At 35.1% G+C, this 22805-nt stretch overlaps 3 protein-coding genes across 3 annotated transcripts; 1 reads left to right on the forward strand and 2 right to left on the reverse strand.

Annotated features, from left to right (window-relative positions):
* Positions 1 to 69: 69 nt before the first annotated feature.
* On the reverse strand, positions 70 to 5063 carry LOC133848843 (uncharacterized). Its single transcript, XM_062284546.1, has 2 exons — positions 4650 to 5063; positions 70 to 1843 (listed from the first exon to the last, which is right to left on the reverse strand). Exons 1-2 carry the CDS (start codon positions 4720 to 4722, stop codon positions 849 to 851), a joined length of 1068 nt encoding a protein of 355 aa, XP_062140530.1. The 5' UTR covers positions 4723 to 5063; the 3' UTR covers positions 70 to 848.
* Positions 5064 to 12458: 7395 nt separating this feature from the next.
* LOC133835053 (dedicator of cytokinesis protein 7) lies at positions 12459 to 20185 on the forward strand. The gene is given in 15 exon segments (XM_062264910.1): positions 12459 to 12612; positions 12715 to 12799; positions 12877 to 13046; positions 13106 to 14673; positions 14730 to 15262; positions 15265 to 15610; positions 15667 to 16262; positions 16333 to 17529; positions 17584 to 18315; positions 18376 to 18507; positions 18571 to 18751; positions 18831 to 19007; positions 19117 to 19492; positions 19550 to 19679; positions 19982 to 20185. Coding segments are annotated over 14 exon segments (6177 nt in total). The 5' UTR covers positions 12459 to 12571; the 3' UTR covers positions 19593 to 19679; positions 19982 to 20185.
* LOC133835055 (ATR-interacting protein mus304) lies at positions 19919 to 22687 on the reverse strand. Its single transcript, XM_062264914.1, has 4 exons — positions 22064 to 22687; positions 20530 to 22009; positions 20297 to 20476; positions 19919 to 20203 (listed from the first exon to the last, which is right to left on the reverse strand). The coding sequence occupies exons 1-4, from the start codon at positions 22670 to 22672 to the stop codon at positions 19956 to 19958; spliced, it is 2517 nt and encodes an 838-aa protein (XP_062120898.1). The 5' UTR covers positions 22673 to 22687; the 3' UTR covers positions 19919 to 19955.
* Positions 22688 to 22805: the final 118 nt, after the last annotated feature.

The following is a 22805-nucleotide window of genomic DNA, read 5'->3' on the forward strand; positions in this document are numbered from 1 at the left end:
GCTTGCACTAAGAATAAATTATTTCCCATAGTTATGTATATACAAACACATACTAAATGTACATAAATATTTTATGTGGTAACCAATTTTGTATTTAAGCCTTCTGCTTTTATGGCACTTATTACATTTATATATGTATAAAAAATGAGATTATCTGTTAAAGGTTTTGGTATTTACATGGTATTAAATTTCCCAAAATACATGTCTTTTTACATTGATTTTTTTTACATGACTTTTTATCCCTTTAAATAATATTTTTTTAACATGTGTACAAACTGTATCTTAACACGTCACCATTTAATTAAGGTTGTTGTTTTGGATCGTAAGGGATTTTATACATTTAATTAAAAAATATAGAATTCATTTATACTCTTAAGGGTGCCAATTTTATTCAAATCTATTTTATTAGTGAGTGGAATTTTATTGACATAACTTTCATTAATTATTTATAGTTAACTTTAAATATGTAGTTATTGTCTTTTCAAAAATTTCAAAATTTAGTTTGTACTAGAGAAAACCTTAATCATTAATATTATTCAGCTTTACTTCGAATTTAAAATAAGATCACATAGCAGATTTGCAACCAATTATACTATTTTTTAATTTAAAATATGCACATATACTCGTAAACGTGTTATCCCTGGTAAGCATTTGATTATCAAAGCATCTTTGCCAACGTATAAAGCTGTTTCGCCAAGGACTCAAAGTTTTCTTAAATGGTACATAACCAACAGTACACAGTATGGTCAGCGCAGGAACTATTAGGTCACTATATAAACAGTTAGAAGTACTAAGTCAGTCACATAAAGTCTTTTGAAAATTAAGTAATAGTTAATATTTCGTGCCGTTTATTCTTCTTTCTTTCTTTTTATCTTGCCTTCAGTTTGTATTGTGGTAGAAATAGCCTCAATACAATCAGCAATAGTCGGCTCTGAATGATCCGAACTGTAGTCCTTTCCCGCCATGCGACTCAGCGTAAGAATATAAGAACAGGCCACACGCAGCACTGAAAGCTTCGACAACTTTTGAGAGCTAGCATAGGCTGGAACTGCACGACGAAGGGTCTCATAAGCTGCCGATATAGTGTGTACGCGTGTTCGTTCTCGGGCGTTAGCCTCAATCCTGCGCTCGCGAGTCATATTTTTGTAGTTGCGTTGCTGGGGCCTGGTTTGGGAGCTATTGTGATTAACCTTACAGGTATCATCATCAAGTTCTTCAACAGCAGTTTCAATTAATGGCGTAGATAATGATTTAAGCTCATCACTCTCGTGAATAGAACTCGATCCTTTTGCATTGGATACTGCTTTGTTTGATTGGGCCAGTTTTGCAACCAATGCCAACGGTTCTTGTTGTTCGGGTTGTGTTCCAGAACCAAAGGCACGATGCAAAGTGGTGACACCTGGATGACGAACAAAGATGTGCGCAGGATTTGCTATTATTGCTTGCGGCGTAGATAGGCTGGGATTCAACACGTTATCCACTGTTGAAGGCAAATTACAGTTACTATTAATGTACGACGGAGAAGGAAAGGACGGTGGAGTTAACACCACAGCCGAGTCAGCTGACGAAGTGTATCGTATTCGTTTCTTAAGAGGTCCAGATGCTGTCATACACGAACTAGCTGCTAACAGCGATGTCGACTCCACGACTTTTGATGGCTCCAAGCTTTTCCGTTTGTTGCGCACCAACACAATAGATTTCTCTTCGGCTGCACCATACTCTTTGGACGGTCTAATATCTGTACAAATCGGGTGTACATTTTCCAGGAGCAAATCGTCACCACCTTCGCTTTCAGAGCTTGCGGAACAGAAGCCAGCGTCTCGGTCGTTTGAGCTAGGTGAATCTGAAAAAGAGTTACAAAAAAAATTAACCAAAAATTAACAAACCAATAGCGCTCATATCCCTGAATATTGAACATGCTTTGATTGCAGACATATCAGTTTGTAAAAACGCGTGTAACTGTTTCACATACGAGTTCATCAGACAAATGTATAATAAAACCCCCGAAAATGCAAATTAAAATTATTCATTGTACAGAGAAATTAAACCAGTTTCGAGAGTTTCGTTCAGTCTACCATTGACCTCCACAGTACATACTTAAGGATCGTAAAATAAAATTTGTTATTCTTAACTCATGTTGTTCACTGAATAAAAGCTCTTCAAACAATTCTCAAGTCATGTATGCGGTATTACTATACATTTTTAGTTCTTAATTTCTTAATAAGCTCCAAAATACAAAAATAGACCACAGCTAAAGCATCAATACAAACAGAGAGTTCTTACTGCGTTGTCTTGAATTACTTGATATAAACATATTTTCTTGCGTCCTTATAAATTAGTTGTATCATTATTTGGACATACTTAAAAGTCCCCTTTCTTACACTTTTTCACAGTTTATCTTAATAAAAACAGCCACACGCATAGACACACATGTGACTTGATGTGTTTTGCATGTTGACACAACTATTTATAACCACATTATTTTGCTATCTTTGCTAATTTTAGACTAGCAAATAGCAAAGCGAAATTCAAGCAACTGATAGACGTTGCAAAAACATGCTGTACAAATAATAGTAGCTAGCTTATTATAAGTGTATGTATGTACATATGTACATTGTACATAATCGTATATACCTCCTGCTGTCTAGTTTTAGCAATTCAAATAGTAGTTGCCATATTGTATTGTATGATTTTACTTATTAAAATAAAGTGCGACTCAGGAGTTTCTGATGTTTTTGTAAATGCACCATACAATGAATCCTCAGTATTTTTATTTAAAGGATTTCTAAAAATTCTTTTCTTGAGATTTTTAAAAAAATTTTAAATTTCACATACTTTTACCAAATTATAACTACGTTAATTCCATTAATTACGATATCATAACTTAGGGTGCACTTGTGGAATGATACTCATATAGGTTTGTTGCGATTTTAAAATGCAGTCGACTACATTTGAAATTGATGTAAAAAAATTATCCATTTAGATATAATGAGCGTTTTAATCCAAATTTGAATAACCTATTTAAAGGAGGCACACTTTAAATGTATAAGGCTGAGCTAAATACTTGATATTCGTACTGAAAGTCAGGCAAAGGTTATCACATAGACTCTGTGCGGACGGCATGTTGAAACGCTGTCAGGGTTCCGTGTGTGGGAAGCCTTTGCTTATCATTTTTTGTCTACGCGAAAAGTTTAAGGGCATCAGACAATGATCTTAGCTATAGTAAAATGACGCGGCGATTTATGAATGAAACAAATGATGGATTAATATTTATGGTAAATTCATATTTACATATTCGAATCACAAAACAAAATTTCGGGGTAAAATGAGACAAGACATACATTAACATTTTTTTTACCAAAGTGGAGGCCACTAAATTTTATTTAATATATGAAATTACATCCTTTAATAGTTATTAGCATAAATTCAACGGCATTGCCAAATACTTAACAACTGCTGAATCATACCCACGAGATCTGTGATATTAAGTGTAACACTAACAGAAATAGATCATACAAAATGCAATCCCAATGTTGTACAATAAATAAACCCATAATAATTAAATGAAATGCAAAATATTGAACAGAAAACAATCTGGCAGACACCACTTACTCAGGCAATTTTCTACCCCATTCAAAACTAAAGAAAAGCTTTAACTATATAAGAGAGTCCAAGTGGTGTGACACACAACAAACACAAAAAAAAAAGAAAAATGTGATTGTCGAATGGCGCCCCTTTGGTCTGGCGCCACCGCTAATGACTGGTAAATTCTGACTCTGGAGTAAACAAAGCGACGTAAAGCAAAAAATCCTTGCTTAATAAGGCATCAAAGTTATTATATATTACTTTGACAATATAATATAATACAACGAGATATTTGATTGTGTTTGAACGCACATTGTTATCCACAAAATAAAACGAATTAATTATTTTGTGGCAAAAAGCTTTTTTGCACTAATTTTTACCTTATCACCTTGTTCAACTTTCAGAAGCAAGACAGTGTGACAGAAAAACGCGTATCAATTCCCATTAAAACCTTTTGTTATAAGTTAAGAAGTGTTTATACTATTTTTATTTGGAGTTTGTGCACAGCTGAATATTGCCTAACCATTCCAACGCACTCTTTTCCCTTGTAAAACGTTTTCATACCAGAGAGTTATTACTCGTCGCAATAAGCAGAAACTTGGCAGATTTAGATGGGTAATTGGCAGTTACTACTACAGCACCAGCAAAAACAATATGTTAACAGCTGTGTTTTAATTTATTTACACAGTTCTGTCATTAACCTTGTTAGTGAAACCATCCAGCAATTTCCTGCGAGTTAATTTTAATAAAAAAATGTTTATAGTGTTTTCTGCTTATCTTAGCAAATATAAGGCAAGTCTCATCTGAAATGACGCATGGCAATCGATGTATGTATATAGTAAGAATATCATATATTTTTAATCATTATCATTTGTATGATTTAAATTATATTTTCATAAATTAGATATTTTAATAATTGAATAAGAAATTCATTAAGTTACTCCTTGACATGTTTTTGATTGATTCATTTTGTTGTTTAACGTTCAATAACCCATTTAGGTGACATTCATTCAAAAAGTACATTTATCCATATCAAAGTTCAGTTATATTTTTTAGAAAATTACCTTTTTCGATTATAGCTTCTAGCTCCGCAGCATTTAATTGCATGTAAAATTTGTCTGTTTTGACGACTGCCATAGTTCAAATTTGGCAATGATTCTTCAAGAAGAACGCGTAATCCAAAAAGCGGTGTAAATTTATTGTTTTGAATAACTTATTTGTGTATCGTAAATTCACTTGCAAAACTGATAAGATTTCAATCCCACCGTATAATATCAAATATTTATTAAAGTTGCCTTTATATGTGAAAGACCACATCAACTGTTTGATATGTAAAATATTTTGAATTTTTAATATTTAAAGATTATTATTGATCAGAACAGATTGTACACTTTTTCACTGTTCACACTTGCAACGCATATTTTCTGCATTCGTCCGACAGCCAGAAACACGGCACGTCCGTTCGCTTCGACAGTATCTTGCGTTTTGAGAGAACCAAACACGCTCGCTTTCATGCTAAAGACAACACGCGGTCAAACTGGTTGTGTTGCAATTAGAGATGGGCGCGTGCTTTAAAATTGAGTGAGGTGAATTTATATCACTACCAAAAATGAAGAGTTGAAATTCTTTTTCTATTGTTTTAATTTTATTCTCTTTAAACATTTATAACCTTTATTTAATTTGATCAGTAAAATGTAGAACAGCTTTAAGTAATATTTAAATAAAAAAAAAATATTTTTTAGTATTTTACCCCATTAAATCATTGATAAAACTAGAGGACACGTTAAAGCAAATAATACAAAAATTAAAATATCCTGAGATAGAATTTTAATCACTTCGTGCGTTATTATCTATTTTAAATAAATATATTTTTGAAATCGTACTTCGTATACGCATCGAACCATCAAACATGTTGGATCCAACACTTTAAGTTTTATTTTATGAATGAAATCAACGACTGCTGTATGCTATACTAAGTAGTATAAAGTTTTCCAATATACAAAATTAAAAAAAATGCGATAATATATAAATATTTGCGGGAAAATAAGTAAGTTATAGTACAAAAATGTCGATCTTTAAAGATTTCATATTTCTATTAAAAAACAAGATACATTTTTAGCGTATTCAATATGTTTAAGATGATGAGGCTTATACATAAGCGGAATGTCAAGTATCGTTGTAGAGATAGTGTTGTGTCGTCATCTAGTTTGTTATCTGGAGTTGAAGCCATGTGAAGTGCATTTTTTCTGTATTTCAAAACAAAATTAAACTCTATGATTTTTTGAACTTGGCAGACCCCAAAATCTAAGCAGGCAAACAACAACTGCAAAAATATAAACACATTGTGTGCTTAACGTAAGGGCAATTGTAATGATTAAGTGGTGGAAGAAAACTATTCTTCAAATAGTCACTTTTAACGCCGCCATGTGGAATTCTACACAATTGGTCTTTTCTTCTCTACTTAGCTGAACTGCAAATTTGCAACGCTTGCAACGTAGCGAGCTTACTTATACATACGCAACAGAAGACCATCGACAACCGCTAGTTGTTTACATAAATCTTAGGCACCAGCATTGGAGTCTGCTCTATCGTCGACTTAATTCTTATCAATATGCATGAAAAAGCATTTGCAATAAGACACACGTTATTGAGTGCAGCCAGAAAACTAACGATACTTAACTCCATCAGGCCGCCCATTCTTGTGATTCTCATTCACAGCGTTGGTGGTGAGCAACACTCTTATACTTTGCTTTGCTGTTTTGCCACACGGACTGCCCACGCGACAGCAATGTATGAGTACTAGCTTTAGAGTGAATTTCATGATGTTGCAGCCAGCGAGTTCGGAAAACCATTTCGATTCATTTTCCTTTTGTTTTCGCAGTTGGTGGCAAATGCGTCATGTGTTATGCTGGTGCTATGGTAGTACGGTGCGGTAGCCTCTAAGTCTTCGTGCTTGGCATTGGCGTCATCAGGCTCGAAGTGTGAGTTTCACATGTTGTGTATTAAATATGTAAAACAGCACTAAACGGAGAAATAAATCGACTAAATTACACCCTATACTTCACTTAATTAACTGTCGTAGCACAGACACATTTGAACAGCAACATTTCGGTGATTTCTAATAGTAGGAGTTCTATCTGTATAATTCTCACACAATATGTATAAAAATATAAACGTAAGCGCATATGAGCCCATTAAAAAAAAAGGCTATGCATAATAAGGAACAATTCCGTCGGGTTCACAGCAAAGAAGAACTGAGCTCCAAGAGCAGAAGACCAAAAAAGAATTTCTAGGAATATGTTTAAATTTCGCATGATCATGCCTTCTTAAGGAGCCCAAAACCTGCTATCGTGAAACAGAACTTCACAAAGAAAACACTAATATTGTTAGGGGCTCTCTGGTTGCTATGTAGACCCATCAGGCAACATCTGAGCACACCGCAGAACCATTTTTACCAATCAGTTCTCAGCAGATGTACAAAGTGCACGAGTCTGTTGTTGTCGCACTGAGGACATTTAAAATTATGACTTGCGTGTTTGTACTCCTTAACATAACTAACAACATATTGTATATTCAAATTTTGGAAAATTTTAAGATATGACTTTCACATTCTTTACGAACATTTAAATTGAAATTATAGATTTTTCCAAACAAAAATGCAAATGAATTATACAATTTGAGGTAATCTTCTCATTATTGAATGCTTTATAGTAATGCAATTTAAAGTATCTCTTTGTCGATCATTCAAGAATTGTGCTTTTATTTTTTTTACCCGTAGTCCTTAGCTGTTTCATACAAGTATTCAAGATTCGACCGACGGCTAACCTGTTTACCTGTTGCTCTGCTCAGACGTCAGAGCACACACAACCCGCATAGCCGACAAAATTGTGGGCGCGGCAAAGCTTTTGTCAAGCTGCAAGTTCAAGGATATACTCGTAGTGTGCATGTATTTAAAGTTTCTGGTGTACGTGTCGGCGTAATTTGATCGCCAAATCTACAAAATCAGTATTTCAAGCCCAGATAAAATTACAAAATAATTATTTTATTATGTCTCATCTGAATATAATCAAGTTGCTGTCTTTGATTTGGCTTCCTTAATGTATATGAGTGCAATGATTATCTAAATATGTATGTAGGCATATGTCATAACTCGCTTGAAAATATCCACACTTATCTGCACCTGATTTTTTGAATGGAATGATTACTTTTGAAATGATTACACATGAAAGCGAAGACGAATGTCCCATAAAAAAATGAGGGGCCCGCTAATAGAGTTGATCATTAGGGGAAAAGTCCTGCATTCACTCGTCACATACATAGATTTATACTAAATCCTATGAGTGCAATGTATAAATGTGCAATAATATACATATATTTAATTCACATACATTTATTGCCGTAATATGCACATTTTAAAACATGTGTCGTCACCTCGATTGTCTGTTATATACTACAATAACAGCTCAACAGTCTAGCAACCGGACCCAACTGCTCACGTGTCACTCGAGAGTTACAACCTGCGCCCCATTATCAAAATTTACGCAAGGTCCTTTTAGCATACCGTGTCACGTGTATACCAGATAAATTTATTATTATTAAAAGATAAACAAGAGTATGAATATTCATAAACACATTTGTTCACTTTATTACTAATACATATTTAGCAAAATAAAAAAATTGAAATCTTACAAATGATTCGAATGAATTGTTGTTATTAACGCAAATGGAAAAATTATATACACAAGTGGTTACATACATACATACATATGTAAATATATCATAGTAATATACATAAGTTATAAGACTTTCTTAAAATATTCTTTGATTTGAGGAACCTAAAAAACTAAAGCTGCAATATACAAGAAGATAGTACGTACGGTGTTTTAAGTATTTCTAGCACACATGTGCGTAATCCACACATAAAACACAAATGTAGACACATACATATATACATAATAAGAATGTACATATATTTATCTGCCAGCCTGGCGACCTTTGCTCGGCGTCAGCTTGACTCTTGCGATTTTTCATGGAAATTGCACAGTCGGTGGCGTATTGCACATATGGTGTCCAGAACCTGAAATAAAAGTACACATTGTCTACGTCCTTTCCCGACTGTATTTGTAATGTGTGAATGTTTCTTCATCATGTTTAAGTCGGCTGCTTAATGTTTCAAAGTTGTTTTGCTTACATCTGTTTATGAGTGAGAATATTTTTGTTGGGAAATTTTAGTTCTTTATATGTTTTGGGAGTGATTACGAACACGGTATTACCCTTTACAAGGAAGTATACATATGTATAGCCCTTCGATAATCAAAAGCTTTAAATAAATATTCCATATTTTATCTTTAAGAGCGGAACTTTGTTAAATCTTTTTCAATTTAATTTATATATCATTCAAACTTCGCAAACTTCAAACTTATTCTCAATTTAAATACGTGTAGACAAATGAGGAATAAGCAAATGCTTCCTCGCACAGGCCGATAACCACAACCGAAATTTCCGTTTGGCATGCAAACGACGACTAAGTAATACACAATTGAATGCCAAAATATAAGCTATTATTGCCAAAATATTACTGACTAAATTAACTGACGAGGCAAATGATCTTCGTTGAGCACGCAACGTGATAAGGGAGAAACGTATTTTTAAGTTACCTTACCTTAAACCGTATTAAGGTATTTCCCACGCTTTATATCACAGAAAACACCCTCAAGCTGATTAGTAAAAATTAACAAAAAATGTTACGTGGACTTGTGTTTTTCACGAACAAGCCGCCGGCTTCAAGCAATCTGACTTCCTTCCTTAATGGTTGCTGTCCACTTTTAAGTGACTATTACAGAAGCAAATTTTTAATACCAAAAACGAGATCGCTTTGGGCGAACAATGCCACTAATCACATTCAACCTCATAATGCTCTCAAAATGGTCCGTGTTAGTAACCGTTCGGTCTCTGATATCGTGTGATCTTGTTATTAGCATTTCTTAATATACGTACATTATTTATGTATCTGAGGGATCCGTATCCTTTTAACAAGTGAAAGCGATTTTGATTAGGTCTATTAATTTGTAAGCTTACTGTAAAAACGATCAAGGGTATTTCTGAATAATTTGTACAGCGAATATATATCGGTAATGATTTTTCTGCTTTATTGTATCCGTAATGATTTTTGAATGACCTGTAAGATGCAGAGATCAGGTAACCCCATATCAGGTACGGTTAGTAACAAAGTCATTTACCTGTTGTTACTTACCGTACCTGTTATGGGGTTACCTGTAGTTTTACTTCCTTAGTTGTGACCATGGCTAGTCGTTGTTGTCACAAACAAGCGATAGTGTTGTTGCCTTTTGTTATATGGTTTCACAATTTCAAAAAGATATTTACTCCTACAGGAGGCTAGACATACAATATTTTCCGTAATTTAGCTGGCGCCAGACGCACAGCATGCAACTTCGCAAATTATGAAAAATTGTAAATATCACCTGTATGAATAGCATAAACAGAAAATAGACATATCATACTCGAAATTATTGTGGCACAACATTTGATGGCTTGTTTTGAGCGATTGCTGTTCTTGTAATTCCCACAAGTAAATAATAATAACTAATTTCAGATTATATTATATGTATGTATGTTAAGAAGAAGTATAGGCAATTAAATGCTGAAGTTCGATGTTATTTCAAGCAGTTTTGTTCCTTGCCTAATGAAAATAATCAACATTAGTATTTCTAAAAAGAGCAGGAAAAAGAGGAGTCGGACATTTCGGCTCCCAAAAATGCAATAGATCATTTTCACTTATAAGTACCAGATGGCTTTCAGCAGCCACAGTGCCTTGTTGACATTGTCACAAGCCACAGCTACAGGTTGTATGACAACTCATTGGCCACTCTAAAGAAATTTGTTGCTGTTGTTGCTAAGTATAACTGGTTTGAGTTCTTCATTTGCGTGCTGGTTGATCTTATATCCATTGAAACATCTGTGGTTTCCTACGTTACGCCCTTGGTACCAAAAGAGTTCAAAACGTGTCCAGCTGTCCCATCTTCTTTATAGATCGTGACAATCGAAAGCGGCATAACAACTGCCACTTGATCTGCCGAGCCTTTATTTATAATTGCCGCTTGCGGTGGCTCGTCAGGTGCTTTTCCACAGGACGTTCATTGAAATAATAAGATAACCGACCTTGCCAAGCGTCATACGATCACTATGTAGAATGTATATACATTCTTCGCTTTTTTTTAATGTAATATTTCTTTATTGAAATACAATTTTTCGTCAAAAAGTCGTAGGTACATAAAAGATTTTCATCTTTTATGAAAACAGTTTGCACAGTTACTAGCATGTCCTACGATATATGCCCCATGCTAAAAAAAAATTGGCGCCAGACTTATAAAAATATGCTGGCAATTAGAAACATTTTGTACTGTAATTTCTTTAAATAAGTTCATTGTGTATCTTGTATGTAAGTATAAACCTATACGTATGCTTAGGTTTGTATGTGTATGAGCAAGTGTGGGCAACATGCGCATGCTGTTTCCCACAAAGCTATACACAAATTTCGTATACAACAACAACGACACACGAGGATCCATCCGACGAACAACAGATTGTCAGAATGTCACTAAATGGACTTTGTACCTACTCAATATAGTATAGTTGGCACTTTGTTTCTGACTACTGCTTGGTCGGGTTAGTTGTCGTTGAATGCATTTGCATCTGTCGTTCAGCTTTTGGCGTCAGATGAAAATGAAACCAATGACCAACAGTTTCTATTATATCTGGCACAAAAGTTCAAACGCATAACATACTGAGACATTAGTGGCAGAGGCTAGTTAGTAGCAATGGCGCCTGTTGGTGCTGTAAATGTTAGATGACATATTCGTACTCCAGTTCACGATAATAGATATACATATATAGTAAAAAACAAGTAAGAAAGCTACTGTCCAGTGTGCTCGACTGTGAGATACCCGTTACCCATTTAGAATAAAATATACCAAACAGACGAAAGAGTACAGTACTTCCTTCCAAATATACCATAGAGGGCAAAAAATACCAGATTGTCAGCCATCATTTCTATAATTTTTATCTGATAGCAAAAAATTCAGAAATCATAAAAACTATAGTTATTATTGTATGTACCAATCACGACTCTAGCTTCAACATTACGCTTGTTTTTCAGGCTTTATCGATTTGCGGATTTGAGCGTTGCAAAAATTTGAAGCAAACTTGATCTGCGTGCAAACATAGTAAGTGGTGAACAAAATGTACATAAATCTCTCTATATATACTTTATAGGATTGGATTGATTGCTTGATGAGGTAATGAGTTAATTAAGTTTTGTACCAACGACGGCAGTTAATTAAACTTTTAATTAATGTTATCTTACTAATTGTGCTATAACCCGAACTAGGTGAGAATTGAATAATATTGCATATTTAATATAGCAATTATTATGCAATCAAAGCATCATCATTTATTTTTCCACATAGAAATCTTAATATTAAGCCTTATCTTTAAATTTCAAAAAAGGCGCCATTCGTTGAAAACAGTGTTGAGCATCGATAAAAAAAATATAAATATCAACTATCGTTATTACATGGAATATTAAAACAAACAAAAATACTATATATAATTGTTTACCTAAATTGTTTATGCTTCCCTTTTTATACCCGCTATCCATTGGGTAGAAGGGTATTATAACTTTATGCCGGTAGGAAATTACATGTATGTAACAGGTAGAAGGAGGTATCTCCGACCCTATAAAGTATATATATTCTTGATCAGCGTCATTTACTTGTTCGTTTTGTCGTACTATAAATACTTTATATTAACAAATTTCTGGCGCATATTAATATCGATTCGCCACCACGATTAATCGGTTTATGTTGTAATCGGGTAGGTTGATACTAACTCGATAATTTTCGTGAAAAATAGTGCCGATGGATTGAATTTTAGTTATTGAGTAAAATAGAGAATATTCTGTTTATAAATGGCTAATACACAAAGATCTTTTGTACAAAAGGTTTCCAAGTACGTAGTGTTTAATAGCAACTATTCCTTGTAGGAATGTCGCCACAAGTTAACAATTATTATAGTAGTATAAATCACGAAACATTTCTTTGTTTCCAACAGGCAAGCGGCTACGGATGTTCGTAAAAATATGGCTGTGCATATGCATACAAAGCCCTTTAATACAAGTTCGATATTAGGCTCAACAGTATGTGCTCGCGTAATTTAAAGACATACATACATATGTTTAATTCATGTCCATTTTTTTTGTCGGTATTTACAAAGCTTTCGCTCACGGAACCGCTTGACTATGAGGAATTTCTTAGCCAGCACATAAATATTATAACTCGAGATCCCTTAAAACATATATTGGATTTTCCACAAGGTGATATTACAATAAAAATAATACCTCGAAAAATTCGGACCATTGAACATATTTTACCGAAAGAACACATGTAAGAATTTATCATTTCAAAATCATGCATTTTGATTTAAAATTATTTTTTCTTTGTAGTTCCGATTTGCCAAGTCATGTGCAAGAATGCATTAGTAGCTATACTCGCCCTTGGAAGACTGTTGAATATTTACATCGCCATTACTCAAGCTCATGTTGTGCACGCGAACGTATTGATCGAGGCACCATCAGTCCTTCTGCTTTCCAACAAGAGTTTGAGATTGATAAGGATTTTTCATCATTTGACGAATCATTCACCGATAAGAGTGATAGTTGTACACCTAGTTCAAGACAGTCGATTGCTAGTCTAGCGTCTGTTAGTTCTTGTACAGATACTCTAACTCCACGCGGCTCTTGGGCTAGTTTCGATTTGCGAAGATCTGTGAATGATCCACTTATTCCTAATTTATTGGACAATGTATCGCCGGAACAAATTGATCAATTAAATGAAGCACGGCGACAAGATAAACGCCAAGAAGCTTTATTTTCGCTCTACCCCGAACCGGAAACAGATGAAATTATTGAGCGTAGACTACCTGCAGTGTTGCCTGTGGAACACATGGGTCACCGTATCCTAGTTAAATGTTTGCAGTTAAAGTTAGAACTCGAGGTTGAACCAATATTTGCATCAATGGCTATATATGATGCTAAAGAACGTCAAAAAATTTCCGAAAATTTTTACTTTGACATGAATTCAGATAACCTAAGGCTTATGCTATCAAATCATGTTCGTTGTGCGGACATTAGCACACAAAGTCGTTCCGCTATATTCGAAATTTCCTATCCAAGCAATGATTTGTTTCTTGTTATACGCCTTGAAAAAGTTTTACAGGGCGACATTAATAATTCCGTTGAGCCCTATCTTAAAGAAGACAAAGATAAGTATAGAGAGAAAGTTAAATCAAATGCGGCAGATTATTGCGAGCGATTGGGTAAATATCGCATGCCCTTTGCATGGACGGCAATATATTTAACGAATGTGTTTAATGGAGACAGCTTTGAAAGTAAGGACTCATCCGTGGTGGAGAAAGATTTGACTGCAAGCGGTGTTTGTACTACATTGGCGTCTGCGGCTAGTTCAAATAGTTTAGATCGAAAGTCTTCAACTAGCAGTTTCGATCAACTTCGCCGAAAAGCCAATGATATGAGCGGCACACTGACACGACGCGGATCTCTCGAACGAAAGGAGAAACGCCGCTCTTGGTCACCGGATGATTTTGCCAATGCCATTGAAACTTTTCGTCCCATTACAATCACTGTGCCGAGCTTTTTTAAACAAGAGGCTGATAAAATGAAAGATGAGGATTTATATAAATTTTTGCCCGAGCTTAAAAGGCCGAATGCTGTAACAAAAAAGTATAAATGTATTCCGGGGTCTATTAAACTCGAGATATCGCCATGTATCGACGATGTTATTAACGCTTTAACACCTGAACTGGCCAGAGTTGAGCCACAGAGTGTTGAAAAAACGCGTACTATTAAAGAAGTATTGGAGTTCTCACCATTACCTATATATAATCCTCATTATAGTTATCGCAATTTACTTTTTGTATCACCAAAAGAGTTGAATTTTTCATCTCGTGCTGGATCTGCACGTAATATCGCTATTCGTGTGCAGTTAATGGCAGGTAGGAAAATAAACATTAATTTCTATGCAGTTAAATACCGAAATCATGTTTTCCAGGTGAGAATCCAAACGATGCCGTGAATGCAATATTTGGGAAATCATCATGTCCGGAATATGGAACTGAGGCATACACGTCAGTCAATTACCATAACAAATGCCCAACATTCTACGATGAGATTAAAATAGCGTTGCCGTCTGCAATTAAGCAGCATCACCACTTACTATTTACAATCTACCACGTATCGTGCCAGAAAAAGCCACATGAGTTGCAACTTTCAGTAGAAACTCCCATCGGCTACACATGGTTACCTCTTTTGGAGGATGGTAAATTGAAAGTCGGGGAATTTAACCTGCCAGTAATGGTTGAAATACCACCAGAAAACTACTCTTTTATACCACCAAATGTACATTTACCAGGGATTAAATGGCTGGACAACCATCGCGCCGTTTTCACCATAAGTGTGACCGCAATCACTTCAATTCATACGTTAGATAAATATCTCGACCATTTTTTTTTTTTGAACTGTGAATATTTGAACAGCCGTAATATACCATCTCATATTGGTGAAAGTAATATGGAAGCCGAGCTAAAAAAAAATGTCTACTGGATATAAATCAGTCAAATCGTGAATCATTAGTTAGACATTTACCTCGTGTCTTAGACAAGTTGATAGAGTTGTTGGTAACTAGCCATAAAGTTGGCGCACAGCCCATGGCTTTGGGTGCCACAGTCTTTGAGGTGCTATGCTTGGTTTCGGCTCACTTGTCTTTACTAACTGATATCGACCAATATGGACGTCAAAGTTTATTTTCCACATATGTTCAGTTTCAGTGTAAAATACCACACCCATCGGCTGCAAAACGTGACTTTAGTAACGAATTGAAATCCAATAAGTCATATGGCTTATATGATGACATTTTAAATAGTGGCCGGCCAAGTAAGCGATGAACGATTGTAATATGAGACACATTCTAATTTATTAATTTCTTTTAGATCTTGACAACAATTTATCTAGCAGTGCCACCCCACTGGATGGTCCGGCCCCACTTGTGTGCTTGCTACATGAAGAGCTAGCCTTGCAATATACACTAGCCAGCGGCAAGGTGTCAGATCTTGCCATGAACAACTCATGGTTTCTTTTCGAACTAATTATAAAATCTATGACAGAGCATCTTGATTATACGGATTCTATATGCGGCCCACGGAAACACAGGTTTTCACATCAATTTCTCGATGACATTTCAACACTCGTCACCCTCGTCACAAATAAAGTTGCTGAATACCATAATATTGACACAAGAAGTGCTCAGTCATTAAACGCCAGCTTAAGCTTTTTTATATTTGACCTACTTAGTATAATGGATCGAGGATTTGTATTTGGCCTAATTAAAATTTATTCGAAACTAATTATGTCACGAAACGCATCTGTACCTGATCTGATGAATTACAAAATCGATTTCTTACGAATTGTTTGCAGTCACGAGCACTTTGTAGCATTAAATTTACCTTTTGGTACTCCTTATACCACTATCTCAGCACCTTGCAGTCCTACTCCCAGTACCACTTCAAATAATAGCCAAACTTCATATGTAAGTATATTTCGTAATTTTCGTATTTTTTATTTTGAAAACTAGTGTTAATATTAATTTTGTTTTGCAGGGATCTGTTGAGCGTTCTTTACACGCCGACCTCACCACGGAATTTCGTCAACAACACTTTCTAGTCGGCCTTGTCTTAAGTGATTTAGCGACAGTAATGGAGGTGCCAAATCCTCAATTGCATGGAAAAGCTATAAGCTGTATTCGGAATCTTTTGACTTCACATGATTCACGGTATGATGAAGAAGCACGATCACGAGTAGCTTCTTTGTATATTCCATTACTTTCCATAGTCATGGATACGTTGTCACAATTGCATCAATATATATGTGATGTCCAAGATCATGATCGTTTTCACCAGATGAGTCAACTTGAAGATTATCAAGGGCCACATCAGACTATATCCACATCTACAATTAGCCCAGAAGTTGCGTATGCCATCTCTGGCAGTCGTGTATACTCCTATATGGCCGAACAATCCAAGAACAAGATACCATTAAATGCAGAAAACACGCGTCATTTGCTGTCGTGTTTTCTGTGGGTACTAAAAAATTTAGAACGCACTGTTCTTTATCGTTGGTTGCTTGGATTAACTCCACATCGCGTGCACCAAATGTTACAAGTACTTAATACATCTTTAAAAGCCTTTGAATATTCAGGACAAAAGCGCTTACCAACTTTAAAGCGGACTAATACTCATAGTTTTCGCAAAACTGCGACCACTGATGTTAAGGAAAAGTTGGAAGAATGTATCAGAGGAACCAACTCAGCGCGGTACGATTTAATTAACCGTCGCAAGGATCGCAATTCGACGGATAAACTTCGTTGGCGGAAAGATCAAATGCCATATCGGTCTCAGTATAGTGACACATCTAACAGAATTGAGCCAGATCTTGAGCTAAGTTATTTTATTGAAGGTTCACTTGCGACTGAAATTGGGCTGATTATACTCGATTCTTTGGAAATAATCGTACACGTCGCCACTAACCTTCATCACAATCTGCTTGGAACTGTTCTTAAAGTGCTGTTACATAGTTTAGCACGAAATCAATCTACGCTGGCACTGCAAAACTTGTTTGCATCTCAGAGAGCCCTGATTTTTAAATTCCCAAATCTATTGTTTGACGAAGAAACGGACATATGCGCAGACTTGTGTTTATTGCTTTTAAAGCACTGCTCGTCACAATTACCAGGTATCAGGTCGCAAGCTGCTGCTTCGTTATATTTATTAATGAGGCAAAACTTCGAAATTGGAAATGTAAGTAAGATATTTGCATTCATTTGTATTACTTTAACATATTTTGTTTTTCAGAATTTTGCACGTGTCAAAATGCAAGTTACTATGTCACTAAGTTCTCTAGTAGGTACTAGTGCTTCATTCAGCGAGCAATCACTCCGTCGGGCGTTAAAAACAATTCTCGTGTACGCCGAGTCCGATACCGATCTACAGGAAACCTCTTTCCCAGAGCAAGTACAAGATTTACTGTTTAACTTACACATGATTCTGTCAGATACTGTGAAAATGAAGGAGTACCAAGAGGATCCTGAAATGTTACTTGATTTGATGAATCGCATAGCAAAAGGTTATCAAAATAATCCAGATTTGCGATTAACTTGGCTGGAAAATATGGCTAAAAAGCATCGTGAGCGTGCTAACCACACTGAGGCGGCCATGTGTTATGTTCACGCTGCCGCTTTAGTTTCTGAATATTTAAGCATGCTCGAGTCTCAAACACATTTGCCAGTTGGTGCCGTTAGTTTTCAACGCATATCACCAAATACATTTATGGAATCAGCGGTGTCAGATGACGTTCTGAGTCCCGGAGAAGATGGTATTTGCCTGGGTAATCACTTCACTGAAACTGGATTAAAAGCTCTGCTTGAAGAGGCATCGAATTCATTTCAAGTTGCCGGCATGTATGAAGCTATGAACGAAGTGTATAAAATTCTGACTCCAATCTGTGAATCGAATCGCGAATTTCTCAAGCTCAGTAAAGTTCATGGCAAGCTGCAAGAAGCATTTAACAGAATTGCCCAACTCCAGGTAATTTCGAACATTTTATTTCTTGTTGTTTTATATATATTATTAATATTCTTTGTTTAGGGTAAACGAGTATTTGGAACGTACTTTAGGGTTGGTTTTTATGGCGCTAAATTTGGAGACCTCGATCAACAAGAATTTATTTACAAAGAGCCCACCCTAACAAAATTGCCAGAAATATTCAGTCGACTTCAGGTACTTTTATTTCTTTTAAATGTGATGAATATGATATGATGTTTATAAAATAATTTTATTTAGAATTTCTATGCGGATAGATTTGGTCCCGATTCTGTGCATATAATTAAAGACTCAAATAATTTCGACATAAATACCTTAGATCCGGAAAAGGCTTACATTCAAATCACTTACGTGGAACCGTTTTTCGAAACTTATGAAATGCGTCATCGTGAAACATACTTTGAACGAAATTTTAATATTAGTGAGTACTTTTTTATACCAAAAGTGTTATAAAAATGTAAATGTGCTTGCTCCCAAATAATTTAATAATTATTCTCTAGAACGGTTTATATTTTCGACCCCTTTTACAAAGAATGGAAAAGCTCATGGTGAATTACATGAGCAATGTAAACGCAAGACAATCCTTACCACAGCAAACCATTTTCCATATGTAAAAACTCGCATCCAAGTAATCAGCCGAACTCAGTTTCAATTGGAGCCCATTGAAGTGGCTATTGGTAAGCGAAGTAGTTGTTAAAATTGATAATTTCATTTATAATATGTAAACGTGCATTGCTGTTCTACTAAATCGATATACCTACTAATTCCAATGCTTCTGACATATAGAGGACATACAAAAGAAGACATTGGAATTAGCTGCAGCTACAAATCAGGAACCGGCTGATCCAAAAATATTGCAAATGGTTTTGCAAGGTTGCATTGGTACTACTGTTAATCAGGGTCCTATGGAAATGGCTAGCGTATTTCTTTCAATTTTATCTGATGGAACAACTGTACCGACAAAGCATCAAAATAAATTACGGTTGTGCTTCAGAGAATTTTCAAAACGATGTGCAGATGCTTTAAAAAAAAAAATCGAAATTTAATATTATCGGATCAAAAAAGATTATCAGCGGGAATTAGAACGCAACTATGAACGTTTTGTCGAACGGCTCTCCCCGCTAATCACGCTTACGGAAGCTCAAACGCAAGGTGTTGTAAAGTAAGTTTACCTTAAAATTATAATTTGATCATGAAATTTGAATATTTGTATTTGCAGAGCTAACTGCTATCAAAATAAAACCACACCCTTGAAATGGTAATTTGAACGATCAAACTTAATAAGTAAAGTTTCTCATTTGTCTGATAAAATGATTTCTTTACATGCCTAGCGTGTCGGATTATTTTAAGTAAGTTTTATTATTTTATAATATTTATTGGATTTAACTAATTTTTAATAAGAAAAATTGGTTAAAACCATAAGCTACCAAATTTTATATTATAACATCTCTCACTGATAGTATTACTATAATTATATATATTTATATATTGATCGAACTTTCTTATATTTTACACAATCCCTAATTAAATTATGTATATCATAACACCAAAGTTTTATACTTTTTATATTTATAATTTTTAAGAATAAATATATTCGCAATATAATTTGCTTTATTAATGAAAGACTAATTTTTATAAATATAATTTTTAGCGGACGATTTCAAGTTATTGAAAAATTCATTCATTTTATGTAAGTATAGAGTATTGAAATTAAATTCGCTTTGCGACGAATCAAACTTGTCGATGACCATGTCACCTTTGTTAACAATACTTTTCCAGTCGGCCAAGTCAGTATCGGGATTACTATGATTTGCTTCATGATGCATTGGCTTCAACATAAATTGCAATTCCTCCAGTTGATTCAAAAAATGCACTAAAAACAATGAAAGCTTTTTAATTATTTGTATTCAAAGTGAATCAAAAAAGTGGCAACAAATTCGAATGCCCAACATAAAATTATATTTACAGTGCGTGTCTTGAAACCTCAAAATATGCATATGCTCTTTCCACCAACCGCAAAGGAGCGATAAATTATGTTTCGTCGTTTCTTCAGAGTCACGAAAAATACTTGGAAGATAGTATTCTCGAAAAATAAGTATTAGCAAATGTAATGCGGTTTGTGATATTTCCCCAACGTGTGAAACATCTAAAAATTAAATTTTCTTGTATTTGATTGTAATATTTTATTTAACAACGTACCTGATTTTTCAACTTGTAGTGTCCATTGATACATCATTTGAAATACAAGTGTGACAACACTTATACATAATTTTACGTAGCATTCGCAGTTGCTTTCTTGGACTAACTGTTCCAATGCGGGTTTAACAATTTTTGATGGAATTGCTGTGTTGTTATTGTTGCTAGAATTTGTACTAGAGGTAACCATAATTTTGGGCGTTAAGCGCTCTTCAGGGCCTTCGTACTCAGCAAAGGTTTGAAATGGATGCATTTTCATTATAAATTTAGGCATTGATATAAAACCTTGGTATACGAAGCGCACGTGATTTCCACATATAGATAGAAGCAACTTAAAATGAGTTGAGTTCAGAGGAATGTCACCACAAAAACAAAGTTCAAGTAACCCGGCGTAAACTTGTATTAAACAAGACTCTGGCCGAAAACGGTATTTAGATCTAACTCTGTCTGACACAAAACAATTATTATTAGTGCCAGTGCACATTCTCTCCATTATTTGATCGTGTAAAGCACATAATAACATACAAGAACTTAGCTGCTGAAACACCCATATATTTGGTCGAGTAAACACCAACTGTTTGAATAAGTTAAAAAGTGAATCCAATTGAGTTTCGTGTGTATAAACCGCATTTATATTACTAAGTAAACTGTGTAGAAAAGCCCCAGTTGCTTCAATAACCCCGAAATGCTCAAGTACTTCCGATGAGTAGCTTAACTTGTTTATTGCCTCTATGACAATTTGCAATATTGAAGAGTTGTCTCTTTTATTTTTAATCAAAGTTTGAGATAAGTTGCCATGCCTTTGACAAATCAACGCCAAGGTCGCTATATAGCGACGTAATAAAACACCCCTTTCAAGTTTGTACAAATTCTCGGTTTGAATTAATGAGTGGCGTTGGCAAGTGTTGTGATCAAATTGTAGATCATAATGATGATATGGATATACTAAATGGTGTTTTGGTAATTCCAAAGTTTGAGCATATGACAAGAACTCTTTAAATACACCACGTACTGAGCTAATTACGCGGTCCATAGCCATTGTGTCAGTGTTGGCTTGCAACTGCAGTTCTGCGTTTATGAAAATCAAATGCTCTAGCTCCAATTCAAAGAAGCTTCGTTGTTTCTTTTGCGTGCGGGTTTCTTTTGAAAAATCGTAAAGCTTATTTTCCGCATTAATAGAAAATTGTGTATTAAACCTTGTTATGCACAGATTTTCCACACGAAGGATATTACGACACTCATCGGTATCATAGACTGTAAGTTGTTGGTTTTTGAATGAGTTGTTCGTATTTCGAATTTTATATTCAGAAAATTCAACATTCGTAAAAGTTAATTCTGTATTTTTCGCAATCACTTCCTTGTAAACATCTGCGACTTTTCTATTGCAGTCTTTTTTAGCTTCTTCAGCCATAATAATTTTTTCCATCTTACTCATTTGAAGTAATTTTCTCGCTTGTTGTAGTTCATAACGGAGTAATTTTACCTGTCGAAATATTTATTAATGGACATTGAGCTTATAATATATATACTCTCTCACCTCTCCATCTTTGGTGCCTGTTTGACTCTTGTGATCCAAGAGATCTTTTTGCAATTTGGAATTTTCCTTTTGGAGAATATCGACGCGCTCCATTAATAATTTAAGTTGTCGTTCCTGTGCTACTTGACGACTAGTTGCCCAATGACTTGTATTTGAAATTGTAGGCTCATTTTGTACATGTTGAACTTCTGGTAACAGAGGGTTATCTTTATTGGGCCTAAAATTACTCGAATTTGAGAATTTGATCGTCTCATCTTCAGGCGACGTTGAAGCCACATGGCGCGGCTGGTACGCAGGACTCTGGCGTGAAGTTGATAGCCGCTTTCTATGCGGTTGTTGTGTACTGGATACAAATGGACGTAATTCAAATTCATTCTCTGTTTGTCGTGGACTGTCTGGCTGTCGCTGATTTTCCTCTGCTTGTTGAGTAGCTAACAAAATAACATCGTCATCGTCACTTCCCCAAAATTCAGCAATAGTTGACTTAAACAAATCGCCTGAATTTTGCACGCCTAATTCTAATTTTTGCCTTTTACTCGAATTGTTTAGTAGCGGACGAAATTGTCTTGCCATCTTTGCACTAGAGGTGGGAAACATTGATGGCGCCATCGATGAAACAATATTTCAAACAACAAATATAATGCCCTGTTTCCACAGCACCAACAATTTTTCTCGGTATTTGCATTCAATATATTTGAAATGTTATATTGGTCGCACACAAGCGTAGAAATATCGGCCACCA

Source organism: Drosophila sulfurigaster, chromosome 2L (assembly GCF_023558435.1).
Source record: "Drosophila sulfurigaster albostrigata strain 15112-1811.04 chromosome 2L, ASM2355843v2, whole genome shotgun sequence".
NCBI lineage: Eukaryota > Metazoa > Arthropoda > Insecta > Diptera > Drosophilidae > Drosophila > Drosophila sulfurigaster.

Bases quoted from the DNA above. Each gene is read 5' to 3' on its own strand.
- LOC133848843 (XM_062284546.1), bottom strand. From the start codon at position 4,722: ATGGCAGTCGTCAAAACAGACAAATTTTACATGCAATTAAATGCTGCG. The intron at 1,844-4,649 runs GTAATTTTCTAA...ACTCTTTTTCAG, and splicing joins AGAAGCTATAATCGAAAAAG to ATTCACCTAGCTCAAACGAC.
- LOC133835055 (XM_062264914.1), bottom strand. From the start codon at position 22,672: ATGGCGCCATCAATGTTTCCCACCTCTAGTGCAAAGATGGCAAGACAA. The intron at 20,477-20,529 runs GTACGTTGTTAA...TTTAATTTTTAG, and splicing joins ACTACAAGTTGAAAAATCAG to ATGTTTCACACGTTGGGGAA. The intron at 20,204-20,296 runs GTAAATATAATT...CATTGTTTTTAG, and splicing joins GAGGTTTCAAGACACGCACT to TGCATTTTTTGAATCAACTG.